General features: G+C 35.5%; 1 protein-coding gene across 1 annotated transcript in view; it reads right to left on the minus strand.

Moving 5' to 3' along the window:
- The window catches only part of LOC129748469 (thioester-containing protein 1 allele S3-like), a 98,330-nt gene continuing 81,687 nt past the window's right edge, over nt 1–16,643 (minus strand). Inside the window, exons 13-14 of the mRNA XM_055743106.1 lie at nt 241–394; nt 1–185 (exon numbers count right to left, since the gene is read on the minus strand). Of these exons, the coding sequence (XP_055599081.1) occupies nt 94–185; nt 241–394 (246 nt within the window). The 3' untranslated portion in view covers nt 1–93. The remainder of the gene's footprint in view (nt 186–240; nt 395–16,643) is intronic.

A 16,643-nucleotide genomic window follows, 5' to 3' on the forward strand; every position in this document is an offset into this window, starting at 1 on the left:
GGTATCCAAAAAAAACGATAATTTAATAAAGTCATTTTTTAATGCGAAGATATTTCAATAATTGATTGGATGAGTAAGCCTTTGCGAGAATCTTTATGAGCATGACATAGCTTTACAATCTTCATCTCTGCAAATATCACATAGTTCTGCCGTTTTCCCTTCGTATTGAACAATAGCCAACCGATCTGAAAAAAAATGACTATTTTATTCTGTGTGACAATCGTAATGTACCGCAAATACCTGTGTTGTAGTAATCATAAACCTTAACCATCGCAGGTCTGAGCATTGTCACCTTGTATCTCCGGTAGGATGTGACATGGAAACAATTATTCTCAGTACCCATGTTTTCGTAATACACGACGAGTGATGTGTCTGAAAATCTCAACTCCTTGTTCTGCGTAAAAAAAAAGTTGACATCTGATAAGAAAAGTGACAAAAACAACTTGCTTTCTAAGTTCAACATTCCAAAAAAGATTTAATAGTATATATAGGTATAAAAAGAGCATTTTACGTTTCAATTAGCTGAGCCAGAAAAAAATTAAACTCAAAACTAAGATTTGAATACGAAATACCGTCAAACGGGGCATCATGCAACAGCGGGGTTCGATGCAACATTTATATAACACTACATTGAATCAATTTTTAATTTAATGTATTGTAATAAAGTTATCTTTTAATGATTACAAAATGAAGATGACATAATTTCTCGCATCTTAAGCTAGTTGTCTTAAGTTTTTTATTTTTATGTAAAATTTGAAAAATCGAGCAATAAATGTACAAATTTTAACATTTTTTGATGCCGAAAAAAACTTTGCCCAGTATGACGGATCGGCTTGATAAAATTACCTACAAACTTTTTTCAAGTTTCCTCATGTTACACCAACATTGTTGGTGTAAAAATATTTTTCGAACAATCACCCAATTTTTTTAAATGAATATTTTTAAAATTCAGTTAGGTATCTGGGGTTAAATGCAACAAAATGCAAATCAAAGAAATACCTTGTAAATCTCGTTTCCATGTGCTGGAATATGATATTTTGCATCACGCGTTTGTAAACATTTAAATTTCATTCATCCAAACATTTATTTTTATGATTTCAGCTTGTAGAATTTTTCGTAGTATTATTTAACCCCCAAATGTATGCAGCATCCTAATTTTCAGAAAAAATGTGAAAATTTGTTTTTACAGACCCAAAAACTACTGCAATTGGTGTTGTCATGCGTAATGGTCTTTAAGGCATCGCAAATATATTAAAAACTATGAATTTGTGTACGTGTTCATAAGATTTTTCATTAAAAACAAAGTTTGTTGCAAGTTACCCCATTTTCCAAGGAGTGTGAAAATCGCATGTTTTTAGAAAAATAAAAATAACTGAGGAAACCAATAATTTTTTTAACTACGCCAATTTGATGCCCCAGCATCCTTAAAACTTTTGATGCATAAAGGATACGAATAACTGTGAACATAAGTTTTTTAGAAGTCATTGAAGTTGAAAATTGTTGCATGTTGCCCCAGTTGACGGTATACATATTTATTTGATTTGAAATTTTGAATCGGAATGTTACTTAATATATCGGCCGTATCGGTGAAAAGTGATGTCCTTTTGAGTAAGAACATCTTAAGGTTATGGAATTTTGTACCTTCACTTTTCACTTTCACTTTTATACCTTCACTTAACATCACTTTTCACCGATAAGCTTGAGCTTAGATAAACCGTACATTTCAGTAGTTGCTACTCCGTGATTGACAAGAACCATCAAAATTGTTCACAGATCCAAATAAATGGGGCTTGGGATTAGCTTACTATTTTCTGTGTACACGTTTCGAAGGTTCCTTATCTTATATGGTCAATAACGGCGCCGGCCACGTCCTTACGGTTCATCGGTGAAAGGGAAGGATTGCTAGTTCGACTTCCGTTGCTACAAGAGACCGAATACACCTCTAAATCTCCACGGTCGTCACAGGAAGGTGTTAGTGGGGAACGTAAATAAGATATGGATTCCCTTTGGGAAGGGATGTGATCAAAGCAATGTTATTTATTTTATTTTTTATTTACATAGTATTCCGTCTCACGACAGAACTTGACAAACATAATTCCTAAAATTTACTCGGTTCCTGGCAATCGTTCTCCAATTTCTCGGACACCCCACGTTCGCCAGATCACGCTCCACTTGGTCTAACCACCTCGCTCGTTGCGCCCCCGCTCCTTTTGTTCCTACCGGATTCGTAGCGAACACCTGTTTTGCAGGATAGTTGTCCGGCATTCTCGCAACACGTCCCGCCCAGCGTATACGGCCAGCTTTCACCACCTTCTGGATACTGGGTTCGCCGTAGAGTCGCGCGAGCTCGTGGTTCATCCTTCGCCTCCACACTCCGTTCTCCTGTACGCCGCCAAAGATGGTTCTTAACACTCGTCGCTCGAATACTCCGAGTGTACGCAGGTCCTCCTCGAGCAATATCCATGTCTCGTGCCCGTAGAGAACAAACGGTCTAATGAGCAGCGATGGAAAAAAAAATCGCTTCTAGCGATAATTGAATACATACAAACCTCGTCTACGATGCATTGACATCGTTGCCTGTTGACGACACTCACATACTCCTCTCACAATTGCAAACAGACCTCTAACACCATCTAAATACTATCCGTGTTGGTTCAGACTTTACGCTCTCCTTCTTACCATATTTCTCTTGTAGTGTGCGCTGACCACAAGATGTGGATCTCAAAGTGCACAACTGGGTATAAAGAGTTCATCGGAAAATGTACATCTGACGAACAGAAGCGATCCTATCATAATCATTTCGTCAAAGATCATGATTTTCTATCTTATAAGCAGTGATGCCTAGAGCGACATTCATCAGTACGAAAACGACTGTCAAAATGATCAGATTTTAACTTGCGACACATCAATAGAAAGCTCTTAACCTGTACATGATGGGAATTGATAGGAAAAGTGGTTCGGGGTCATCTGGTCCTGGTCACGGCCAATCTGGCCGGTTCCGGAATCCGAAAAATCAAAATGATCAGATTTTAACTTGCGACACATCAATTGAAAGCTCTTGCCTAGGAAAAGTGGTTCGGGGCCATCTGGTCCTGGCCACGGCCAATCTGGCCAGTTCCGGAATCCAAAAAATCAAAATGATCAGATTTTAACTTGCGACACATGAATAGAAAGCTCTTGAGTTTTGCATGGTTAATATATATATGGTAATATATGGTAAACCTGCCTGCGAAGTCTGATGAAACTACAGCTTAGCGTTTTTACACTCGTATGCACTTTCGGAAGACTATAAATGTTTCAATGAATTTTATTAACTTCCCACAAATTTTAACTAAAATCAATCAAAATTGAGGCAGAATGCCTGACAGATCACGTGTTTTTCGCTCAAATTTAGAATGCTGTTACCCTTTGAGAAAAGTTTCTGGTTCCCAAATTACAATAAGATTGCATAATTATATTGAATTTCGTCCTTTTCCAAGTTTTAAAGGTGCACCAATAATTGATTCGAAAAATTCAAGAAATTGAATTTCGTTGCCTACATGAAGGCGTTTTACCTAAAAGGATATAAAAAAGTGTATTTTGAAAAGCAAAATTTTCGATAAGTTTTGCAATAGTAAATGATTTTTTTCCAAAATATATTTAGTTTATTAAAACACAATAAACATGTAATAAAACATTTGATGTTTCAATTTTAACTTTCCATATAATCATTGTTCCATTTCTATTCATGTGTCGCAAGTGAAAATCTGATCATTTTTGATTTTTTTGGATTCCAGAACCGGCCAGATTGGCCGTGGCCAGGACCAGATGGTCCCGAACAACTTTTTCTTTCAATTCCCATCATGGGTCAAGAACTTTCAATTGATGTGTCGCAAGTTAAAATCTGATTATTTTGATTTTTCGGATTTTGAAACCGGCCAGATTGGCCGTGGCCAGAACCAGATGGCTCCAAACCACTTTCGCTATCAATTCCCATCATGTACCGGTTAAGAGCTTTCTATTGATGTGTCGCAAGTTAAAATCTGATCATTTTGATTTTTCGGATTCCGGAACCGGCCAGATTGGCCGTGGCCAAGACCAGATGACCCCGAACCACTTTTTCTATCAATTCCCATCATGTACAGGTCAAGAGCTTTCTATTCATGTGTCGCATCATGACATTTTTAAAATTTTTACATGACAGTCACGGAATCAAAAATTCAAAAATGTCAATCCGACAGTCAGAGGACCAACAGAATCTTCGACTGTCACAAGTCAAAAATGTTATCGACACTCATTCTCCGTGCAGCATTTCAGCTTGCACTGAAAGTTACTCACTTGTCAGAGCTATATGTTGTCTAACAATGTATTCGTTATCTCCGAGTGACAACCGACCAACATTTTGTTATGGATTGAGAGGAACCAAGTTTGTTCGCTACTTGTACAGATCGCGAAGTGTACAGTTCAGGATAAAACCTTTATCGCATCATATTCATTTCATTTCCATCGCTGCTAATGAGCGTCATATACAGGTTACACTTCTAGCGAGGGCTAAGTCTTCTCGACCGCAGTTGCTTGTAGAGCCATAATACGCACGATTTTCGCTGATAATTCGCCGGCGGATCTCACGGCTGGTGTCACCAGTGAGCCGATATAGACAAAGTCTTCGACTGTTTCCAGCTCGTCGCCGTCGACTGTGACCTTGTTATTGCTGGACAAGCGGGTTCGGTCGCTCTCGGATCCGCAGGCCAGCATATACTTCGTCTTGGATGTATTAGTCATCAATCCAATCCTTCCTGCTTCGCGTTTCAGTTTGCGGTAGATCTCCTCCACCGCCGCAGATGATCTGCCGACTATATCAATGTCGTCGTCAAAGCATATAAGTTGACTGGATCTGTTGAAAAATCGTGACCCGCATTTCACCGACCGCTCGTCGAATAGCACCTTCTAGCGCCACGTTAAACATCATGCAGGATAGACCATCACCTTGTCGAAGCCCCCTGCGCGATTCGAATGAACTCGACAATTCACCCGAAATCCGCACCCAGCACTGCCTTCCAAGCAAAGTTAAATATTTAACGTCACACACTATCGAGTACATCGCGTTTTTAGTTAGAGCAAATAGGTCCTAACGTGGCATTCCCAAGCAACCAAAAGTCGCGTTTTTACTTAAAGATGGAACTCCGAAGTTCACATTTGGCTGAAAAAATGTTTTACGGGAACTTCATGTGACTCTTGTCGCGTAAAAGTTACTCAGGAACTTCCATCGCCCTTTGAAAGGTTAAACTATCGATAACGGAACTTCTAAGCGCGTTCAATGGAACTTCTTTCAAGAAGGTCGATAACGTTCGCGTAACATTCTAAAGCGCACCATTAAGATACTTGAAGGTGTTTTAAAGAACCTATATGGGAATTCTAAGCGACATGTCAAAAATGTTTTTCAAGAAGGTCGATAACGTTCGCGTAACATTCACCAGGGCACCATTAAGATACTTGAAGGTGTTTTAAAGAACCTATATGGGAATTCTAAGCGACATGTTAAAAATGTCTGTCAATTTCTTGTCATGGTATTTGTTTTGTTTATATCTGTACCGATATTTACAAATGGAATTCAAGATTTTTTCGAATTTTTCTTATGAATGTTAAATAAGATATTCGAATAAATTTTTGATGATGCGAATTTTTGTTATGATTCATATTGTGTACTGAAAGTCCTTTGAGCGAAATAAGGTACCTTCTATTGACCAACCCACTCAATCATCTCAAATGACATTAAGTTTAAATACTAATCATTACAGTGGCAATTAGCTATTGCTGGATTGGTCGAGAGGCTGGTGAGTTTCATTGCAACCTAGAGAGCAGCGGTTCAATTCTCTAGGCGTATAAGCAGCTTTTGTAATCAAAACAATATAATTAAAATCAATGAGATAGACCATGATAGACCGGCAACCTAGCAATCTGACATGTGGTTGTCAAAGCAATCTGTCAATCAGATTTTTTTTCGGCGCGTAGAAGTTTCTTGACATTCTCTTAGAAGCTGAATAGCGTTCTCTACAGCCACCTAAACGAACTTGAAAGTAGCTTTAAGAACTTAAATTTTGGGCTGATTAGCATTCTCTTCAGACACAAACGAGAGCTGATTAAGCTTCTATGGAACCTTTTTAAGGGAATTCTGGTTGCTTGGGTTGTCATACACGTACAATGCACTTGGCACAGGTGCAACTCACCCAATTTTATCACGCGTTTTAAACGAGAAGAGCAAGAACGACCTAACGAGCAACAAAACCTTACATCACTTTTCGCCGATATGGCCGATAAATTAAGTAACTAACATAAATAAAGGTGAATATTCTCTTCATGAAATCTATATCTGAAATCAGAATCTGAGATCTGAATCTAAGATTTGAGTTCGTGATCTGAATCCTGAAATCTTAATCTCAATCTGATATCTAGACTGAATAAAAAAAGAAAAAAAAATCCTTCAAACGTCAAATTTCTCTCATCAATCTACCGACCAGTGCGAAGGTTCAAAATTTTACTTTCTTATTTAGTGATTTTGAATAAAACTTGTTTGATGGTGAAACGCACTTGTTTTGCATAAAACAATGATTGAATAAGGTTTTGTTTTGCTTCCGCAAATTCTTGCATGATCAGAAGTATTGAGTCCTCAAATTTCGTTAAAGTTTAGAAGCTGATGAATAAAAATGGTTTGATTAATGATTGTTCTAAAAAATGCTAAATCTAAATTAAGCACTTAAAAAACTGAGTTACATGACTCGCTAAACGAAACTGATCATCTGAAGTTAAATTTGAACGATTACAAATCTTTTAAACAATTGATGGCTTTTTGCCGAACAGTAAAAACACGATACAGAAAACGAAACAGCAAATTTCAGTCTTTCTCCCCCAGACAAGCATATATCAAATATTTTTTTTTGGAATTATCATGATTGACCATCACGAAAACTATTCGTGGTGATAAAGAGTCAACTTTAACTAAAGATTCATTTTATATTGGCTTTTTATGATCACATGTGCGCAAGTATTGGTACAAGAAAACTATACCGATATTTTGGATCGAAATGAATGGCTCCCAGTTAATCAGATGAATAACAACTCTTTCTGAATTTTCATGATCATTGACGTAGTCGAGAAGAAACGAGTACAGAAAACCCAAACTAGTCGTATACAAAACCTTAGGGGAGAATGAGGATACTTGATCCCTGGGGATACTTGATTCCTTAGCTATATCTCGAAACTGGAAAGTCTTACAAAGATCAAATGTTCTAGAAAAATGTGCCAAAATGAGCAAAATAACAATGCTTGTAGTTTAAAAAATTTTAACAAAATAATTGTTTGAGTAATTGAACTTTGTTTGAAAAATTTCACAAATTGTAACTTGAAGATCTTTTTTCATCACTTTAAAATGTTCCTTACATGGGAAATTTATGAAATAAAATATTTGTTCCAATGTATCAATCGTTCGAGCGTAAAATGAACTTCATAATGCCATATTTTTAAAGCAATGGAAAACTCTCAACTTTTTTCAGAAAAAGTTTTCTAAAATGTTGATTATGGGTGTGGTAGATAGATGCACGAAAATGAAAGCAATGAACAGACTTAACATTCCTTTTTATAAAAAGGATGTGTATGTTTGAAAATTCGCATACTGTGATGGCAGATACATGTTTTAATGAACTGTGGCAATTTAAATACTGTGATGGAGCGCAACGTTCAATTTATGATTGGTTGGAATGTATATTGCTTGTAGTGGTGAGCTTGGACAAAAAGCGGAAAGGAATCACTACTACATTTGTAAATCGTGGTTAAGAAAATTTGGTGGGAGTTGGATGTTGGATGACGGTTGGTCAAATCAGTCTTTAAACGAGTTTTGGACCGACGTGACGTGTTTCTCCATTCGGGAGATTCCATAGCGAGGTTTTGGTTTGAAGCTACGACAATGGCGTGGTTTACGCTCCCAACAACGTGATTTTAAAAAGAAAAAAAACTGCAAAACTAACAATAGGGTGAGTATAAAGTGTGTTTGAAAAAGAAGATTTCGAGAACGATGTCAGTAGATATAACTTATGCCGTTCTTATGGCTGAATTGTATGATTGGGTGGCAGTACCCATAGACGCAAAATAAAAAAATTTATGGGTGGCAGTACCCGAACAAAAGAAAAGATGGGTGGCAGGACCCAAAAATGAAAATAGTAAAGCTGGGTGGCAGTACCCAGGCAAAAAAAAAAGTTAGGGTGGCAGAACCCTAAAAGAAAAAATGCTGGATGGCAGTATCCAAGCAAAAAAAAATAAATAAATAAATAAAAGGGTGGCAGTACCCAGTGAAAAAATGCTGGATGGCAGTATCCAAGCAAAAAAAAAAAAAAAACAAATAAATAAAAGCGTGACAGTACCCAGTGAAAAAAAAGACATTGTTGGTTGTTAGATCCCCAAAAAAAAATGCTGATAGGGTGGCAAAACAAAAAATAAAATGAAAATGCTTGGTGGCCGAATACATTCAACAAGTATTGAAAAGGTGGGTGGCTGGATTCAAAAGAAACAAAAATTTTTGGGTGGAGTATCCAGATGATAATTTGGTAAAAAAAAAAAAAAAAATGATGATAAGGTGACCAGACAATGAAAAATATGTGTAAGGGTGGCAAATAAAAAAAAAAGAGGGTTTCAGGACGACAGCACAAAAAAAGGCAAATAATATGATAATTTGCAATGGAGCAAAAAAAAAAATATTATTGATGAGGTAGTGGCATGACTTCAAAAAAGTTACGTGGAAGTATTGAGGCAAAAAAAACGATGATATGGTCACAAGAAAATGAAAACTATGGTTGGCAGAATTTCGTTAAAGAAGAAGTAAAAGAGAAGCAGTAGTCAGTGAAAAAAAAACATAAATGACAGACAGAGGAAAACTGTGTTAGGATGGCAATAAATAGAAATTTCAGAATGACAGCACTAGAAGAAAAGCAAAAGTAATATGAACAAAAGAAAAGATGAGTGGAAGGACCCAAAAATTAAAATAGCATAACCTGGGTGGCAAAACAAAAAAAAAATGTTGGGTGAAGTATCCAGTTAAACAAGATGGACCTAATTTAATGGCAGCCCCCATACTAAAAATATTAGGGTGGCATAACTAAAAAAATGATGATACCATATCGGAAACATGAACATAACCGGGTGGCAGTATTTAGGAAAAGAACAAACAATATAATAACAGTACTTAGTGAGAAAATTGAAATGAAAACCACTGATGGTAGACAGAGGAATATTGTGTTAGGGTGGCAAAAAAAGAGAGTTTCAGGATGACAGAACTTCTTAAAAAAAAAAAAAAAAAACAAAAGTAATATGGTAATTTGCAATGGAGTGACAAAGCCATGGTAAATGAATGAAAAAAAACTATTGATAAAAAAGTGGCATGACTCAAAAAAAGGTGAAAGTGTTGAGGCAAAAAAAAAATGATGCATGGTGACAAGACAATGAAAAATATGTGTTGGGGTGGCAAATAAAAAGAGAATTTCAGGATGACAGCACTGAAAAAAAAAAAGAAAATCAATATGATGATTTGTAATGGAATAGCAGAATCATGGTAAATGTAAGGGAAAAATATTGATGAGAGAGTGGCATGACTTATAAAAAAAGTAAAGTGGAAGTACTGAAAAAAAATATGATGATATGGTGACAAGACATTAAAAAATATGTGTGGCAGAATTTCGTAAAAGAAAAAAGCAATGGAGAAGCAGTATTCAGTGGGTATTTAAAAAATGTCAGACAGAGGAAAATTGTGTAAGCGTGGCAAAAACAAAAAAAAAGAGAATTTCAGAATGACAGCACTAAAAAACAGCAACAGGAGTATGATCATTTGCAATGGAGTTGCAGAATCATGGTAAATAAACTGGGATATTCTCGTCGTAAGTTGATACTTATTCGCATAAATAGTAATAAAAATAAAGAAGACGTTGAAAATAAATGGAAATCTTTGGAGTATGGAAAAATAAAAAGAAAATTTCAGGATGACTGCACTGAAAAAAGAAAAGAAAATCAATATGATAATTTGTAATGGAATAGCAGAATCATGGTAAATGTAAGGAAAAAATATTGATGAGAAAGTGGCATGACTTAAAAAAAAGTAAAGTGGAAGTACTGAAGCAAAAAAAAAATATGATGATATGGTGTTAAGACATTAAGAAAATATGTGTGCCAGAATTTCGTAAAAAAAAGCAATGGAGAAGCAGTATTCAGTGGGTATTTAAAAAAAAATTACAGACAGAGGAAAATTGTGTAAGGGTGGCAAAAAAAAATAGAGATTTCAGAATGACAGCACTCAAAAACAGCAACAGGAGTGTGATTTTGCAATGGAGTTGCAGAATCATGGTAAATAAACTGGGATATTCTCGTCGTAAGTTGATAATTATTCGCATAAATAGTAATATAAATAAAGAAGAAGTTGAAAATAATTGGAAATCTTTGGAGTATGGAATTTCCAGGTTCGAATTTTGTATAAGAAAGCTTGAAATTAATTTCTTCAAAATTATTTGAAATACTTTAAATTATGTACTCGAAAAATTTCGATAACCGATTCTTCAGACACATGCATTTACATTTTTTTTTTTCATAAAAGGAAGATTGTTCTAAAAGTCTAGAAACATCTATATATTGACCAGTCGATAAAATACTAGAGTAGAGTAGTAGGCGAATGTGGTAGATAGATGCACGAAAATGAAAGCAATGAACAGACTTAACATTCCTTTTTATAAAAAGGATGTGTATGTTTGAAAATTCGCATACTGTGATGGCAGATACATGTTTTAATGAACTGTGGCAATTTAAATACTGTGATGGAGCGCAACGTTCAATTTATGATTGGTTGGAATGTATATTGCTTGTAGTGGTGAGCTTGGACAAAAAGCGGAAAGGAATCACTACTACATTTGTAAATCGTGGTTAAGAAAATTTGGTGGGAGTTGGATGTTGGATGACGGTTGGTCAAATCAGTCTTTAAACGAGTTTTGGACCGACGTGACGTGTTTCTCCATTCGGGAGATTCCATAGCGAGGTTTTGGTTTGAAGCTACGACAATGGGTACAATTGATCCCCTAGAGTTGGGTACAATTGATCCCCCTTCCAAACGGCATATTCTTCTTCTGAATTGATCGTTATGATTGCTGATTACGAAATTACTAATATTTATCAAAAAACTAATATTTATCAAACAATTGTCTGAAGAAAAGAGCAAAAATAATTAATTTTCTCTTAATTATAAAAAATAGCGTCTTTAAGTATGCAATGTAATTAGCGTTGAGACAAATTAAAGAATTTTCTTCTTATGTCTGCTATAAATTGTGAAATGAGAACCAACATGACCAAAATAGTCAATAAACATTTTATCTTGGGGTTTTGTTTGATTTTTATACAAGGATTAGGGCTTTCTGAATAAAAGATCAAGTCTCCTTCAATAGGGGATCAAATCTCCCCTAACTTCAGAAAAATCGCATTTTTTTTACTCCCACGAAAATGCTTCTAGTTCATCAACGGGTTTAAGTATCGTTCTAATTTTTGGAGCATAGAAACTTGAAGTTACAAGCTGTCAGAAAATGTCAAAGACGGCGAGTTGCTAAATTTTTCCAAAAAGATATGGTGAAAATAAGAAAAGGGGATCAAGTATCCCCACTCTCTCCTATTTATTCGTTTTCGGTACGAAATGTTCGAAAACGATTTGCGTGCCGACTGAATTTTATCAAAAAGCTCATAAAAATGGTAGAGATTAGATAGAAATAGAAGAAACACAGTTTGTTTAACTTTGTGATAAGTTTATGTAAATTGGTCATGGGGCTTTGGGTTCTTTATCATGTATGTAGTTTCCATATTTAACATTAAGAATACTGATTCTTGGACATTTAGGCTTAAAATTAAAGGTTTTTTGCTTTCCAAATATGAATCTAAGGAGAGTATTCGGAAAAAATGCAACTCTTTGTATTGTTAATAACTTTTAAATGCATAATCTAATGTATGTGTATTAATCTAATGTATACTTGTAAAAAATTTGGTGACAAGCCGCCTAGTGGATTTTTAGATAGAGGTCCAATAAAGAATCTTATTGCCAAAATTTTTTGGGCAGGATCGAGAAAAATCCAGGAAAGTCCCAGTGGGAGACCCAAAAACAGTTGGAAATCAACTATTCGACCAAAGTTCATATGGTAAATCGTTAAAGGAGCCTAGAGAATCTAACAGTGAACTAAAATTTGATTAAAAGTGAAGGTGGTTGATTCCATGGGGTTGAAGAATGTGAGAAGTTTTATCAAACGCAATTCGAAAACTTCTATATGGGAAGTGATGAAAAGATCAATTTTTCTGACTGGTTCTTCCAGCTGACTATAGTGTTGTTTTAAAACAACACTAATCAAAATCCAAAAATCTCGAAAACGCGTGAATGTTTTTAAGTGACGTATTTACAAAAAATAATCTTGAGATTAAAATAAATTGGACCATGGTATTTTTATAACGATACTTTAATCCTGATCCGCATTAGATTTCGTAACGCTAATCAGCACTAGGAGTGTCAATTTGACACTACAAGCTCAAATCGTTATAACTTTTGGCGTGTTCAACCGATCTAAACAACCATCGCTCAAACAGTTTTTACTTGCAATCGAATGAAAAGTGGGTTTTGCAGACCACTTTTTTAACTTTTTGTGACCCTTTCATAAAAAAAATTAAAAAAAATTTCTTGGCTTCATGATGTAGACATTAACTTTAGCTTTCATTGTAATGTAATGTTCATTGTTGTCGACGTGTAATATATGAACTACAGCAGTTTTGAGGCATGTTTTTTCGGATTTTTTTTTCTTTCATGCTGAATAACGAGAAAACTTGTAGCTTTAGCTATATATAAGGTTCTAAACATATTTTACTGACATTACAAGGTTTCTATTGATATAAGATTTATATGAAATTAATTATAATTCAAACGACTTAGATAGATTTTACTTTTGGAGTAAAATTGACACTCTAAGTCGGAAAAGGGAGTATTTTTGTCCAGGCTTCCAGGGTTCGTTCATAAAGTAAAGATGTAATATTAAAGAACTTTTGAATTCATTTAGGGTACCCGAAGAAATTTTTGTTTTTTGAAGCTTCTGAAAAAAGTAACAAGCATTCAAACTTGCAATAGTGTCAAAATGACACTCTAATGCGGATGAGGGTTAATGTATGTGTGGGATATCGAACAAACTGTGCGGAAAAATTGCAAAAATCAAATTTATTTCTTTTTTTGAAAAAAGTAGTTTTTGGAAAATATAATATTTTTTCAATCTCAATCAATCACAAACATTTTCCTGCACCCAATTAACAAGGTTTTTAAGAAATAAGCAAAATCGTATTGAAATGAAGAAGAAGAAGAAGATTTTAAAAAATTATTTTTCAACTTTGATGGGCCATAACTTTTATAATACTCAAAATAACGACTTCAAACCTGTTAAGTTTTGTTATTCGAATTAAAATATAATTTTTCCACTGAATCAAAAACTGCAATTCTCATTAAAAAAAAAGTCATGCATTAAAGGGTTAACAAGGTTAAAAAAAGCTGCCCACCGGTAAAATGAATAAATTACGGAGGTCAAATCGAGCGCAAAATATTTGGACAGCTAGCTAAAAGATAATTTCTAAAATTTCGTAACGACTTGCAAAACGAACTCTTTACCAAGCAACTGGCAGGTTTCCAGCCAAAAACATATAGTTGACAAATTTTGCTTGATTATTCCGGATTTTTGTTTTTTTTTTCTGATTATTCCGGAGATAAACAAGTAGAAAAACAAATGAATAATTTGATGTCCAGTTTTTGAGGAGGCTGACAATCTGGCAAAGAAGACTGCCTCAAAATGTTACCGTATTCTCTGCATGCCATTTAAATAGGACCCCCAAAGTTCATATTCTATATTGCCCTTACGCATAAACTGTGGTGAAGTGATAAATGGGTTTTTTTTTGTGCCAAAAGAGGACAAACGATAACTTCTAGCAAATTTTAAATTTTCATGAATTCACAAAAATTTGCACATGTGAACGTTACATTAGTATGATGAATATTATCAATTTCCAACCACGTATTCAAAAGTTATTTACTCGAAGTAAAAGACCGTTATTAAAACTAATTAACTTTTATTAACGAGAGCGATACGTACATAATGACGATTCAAGATAGACTGAACATTACACGCTGAATCATAAATCACCAACCCTTTTCATAAATTCAAAAGTCCAGTTGATAGTCGTTCAACTATTTTGGAATGCGGGTGGTTCTCTTCGGACGGTGTATCTCGTTCGGTGTAACTGACGGAACCCTTTCCATCAATGCTTGCGTTGGTGTAAACCAAAGTGTGTACATACAGTAGGTGTTACTGAATATCGAATTCCCGATTCAGCCATTTTGGCTATTCAGGCCAAGGATGGAAAAAATCATTCACCAGCATGAACGCTAATGATTCTCAATCGCCGCTTCTTTAACGATGGTAGCATCGGCGATGCGAATGTGACCAGTCGAACGCTGATTGGTCGGATTGGAAATCCCGAACGAATGAACTTTGACAAGCTTCGTGTGAACGAACCGAACACGACACATTCACCACAGTAAATTGGATCGCTTTTTATTTTCACCACGACGTTTCGTTGGGCGAATTGATTCGCAAATGATTGACAAACACAATCACCAAACGATTGCAATCGCGATTGTATTGGCGAATGTTTCGCAAAGGAATTTTCCGGTAAAGAATTAAGCCATCGGGTGTTTATTTTTGGGCTAAATTTGTGCGTTACGACTCCCGCGCTCGTCAACGTTGTGTTTTGTTATGATGTTATTATAACTTGTGTTAAGCATAGTCCACACCCGGCAACTCGAAAAAAGTACATGTACTCTTTTTCGATCGAGAAATGAGCGTACTCTTCTTTTTGTGAAATTTTACCAAATGTAAATTTTTTGTTGAAAGACATTTGGTCTGAAAAACTAAGGTATTTCTTCCATTTGAAGTTGTTTCACATCTTAAGCAAAAGCTACGAAAGCAATACAGATAACAACATATTACTTTAAAATATTGGTCTAAAAAAACATGCATTTTAGTCCTTGTAAACAGTGAGCCCGATAAGCGCCTTTGAGTATGCAAATAGTAAATAATATGAACAAAATTCAGGTATTGTACAAGAATATTTTTATTAATAATTGTCATGAAAGTCGCATAACCTCCAAGACATTAACAGTATTTGATTACATTGAAATATCTCAGTGCTACCTCTGATAGCATGAAATATGTACAGTTGAATCCCGCTCATCAAAGTTTCGGTTATCCGATCCTCCGCTTTATTCGAGCCACTATTTTTGTCCAAAATCCATGTAAAAATGTTTTTTATCATTGCGATATATCGTTAAGCTATTAAATTGACCTCTCTGGTAAATTTAAAATCTAAACTTGCAGAAACGTCGATTAAATAGAAAAATAAAATCCATGTGAGATCCGAGCTATGCGCCTGGATGATATGCAATACCCGAGCAAATGGCTAGCGCGGTTGCCGTAACACACAAATTTAGCCGCAAAATATACACCCGATGGCTTAATCCTTTACCGGGAAATTCCTTTGCGAAACATTCGCCAATACAATCGCGATTGCAATCGTTTGGTGATTGTGTTTGCGAATCAGTTCGAATGTCCGTGGTGAAAATAAAAAGCGATCCAGTTTACTGCGGAAAATGTTTTGTGCTTCGGTTCGTTTACCCGAAGCTTGTCAAAGTTTATTCGTTCGGGATTGCTAACGAGCCTATAGTAAACAAAGAGACGAAATGTCATGATTGGAATTTTCGATTTTCTGTCAGTGTCATTCCAATCGAGCAAAACCAAGCAGTCGTAAAGGCAGCCCCACAGCAGGGTTGCAAGCTTATTATTTTGGAAGGGATCAGATTGTGCCTCTTTGTATGTAGCCTCTTTAGGGATTGCAATAAAGCCCTAAAATAAAAGTGCGGCAGACTGTCACTGCGGAGTTCCAATCGAACTGTCAAAAGTCGTTCCAATCGAGCATAACCATTTTTACCATTTCAAATTCGTGGCAAGTATTGCAATCTGTGTGACTGTGACTTTCAATTTTTTAATTGAAATTAATCAAGAATGCAGAGAAAATTCATTGGAGCCAAACGGAAAGAACCACTTCATTTTTATTTTAACAATTGACACAACGGAGAACAAATTAAATAATATTCACAAAACGAAAATCAACTTCACAATCTGCGACACAGTTGCACATCAACAAGAAGTCATGCGAATGTTTTCGTTATTGGCAGTGTTGAAGGATTACAGAAGCTTTTTCAGTGCTGCCGAATCGGTGAGAAATTCAGTCTGCCGCACTTTTACTGTAGGGCTTTAGATTGCAATCGTAAGCGTTCATTTTGGTGTGTGAACTTTTTCCATTCCCGATTGCTTTGATTGGTAGTTAGAACTGAACGAATTCACCACCGATGGCAAATTGAACGTTCATCGATGCGATTTTTTCCATGCTTGATTCAGGCTATGCAACTATGCGGAACTCATGAAGTTTGTTTACCAACAAACCACAGAAATGCTGAGCAAATAATCTTATGTTTGTAAACAAACTCATTGAGAGCCCCGCTCACTCCTCGCCTA

This window comes from Uranotaenia lowii, chromosome 2 (assembly GCF_029784155.1).
Source record: "Uranotaenia lowii strain MFRU-FL chromosome 2, ASM2978415v1, whole genome shotgun sequence".
Taxonomy (NCBI): Eukaryota; Metazoa; Arthropoda; class Insecta; order Diptera; family Culicidae; genus Uranotaenia; species Uranotaenia lowii.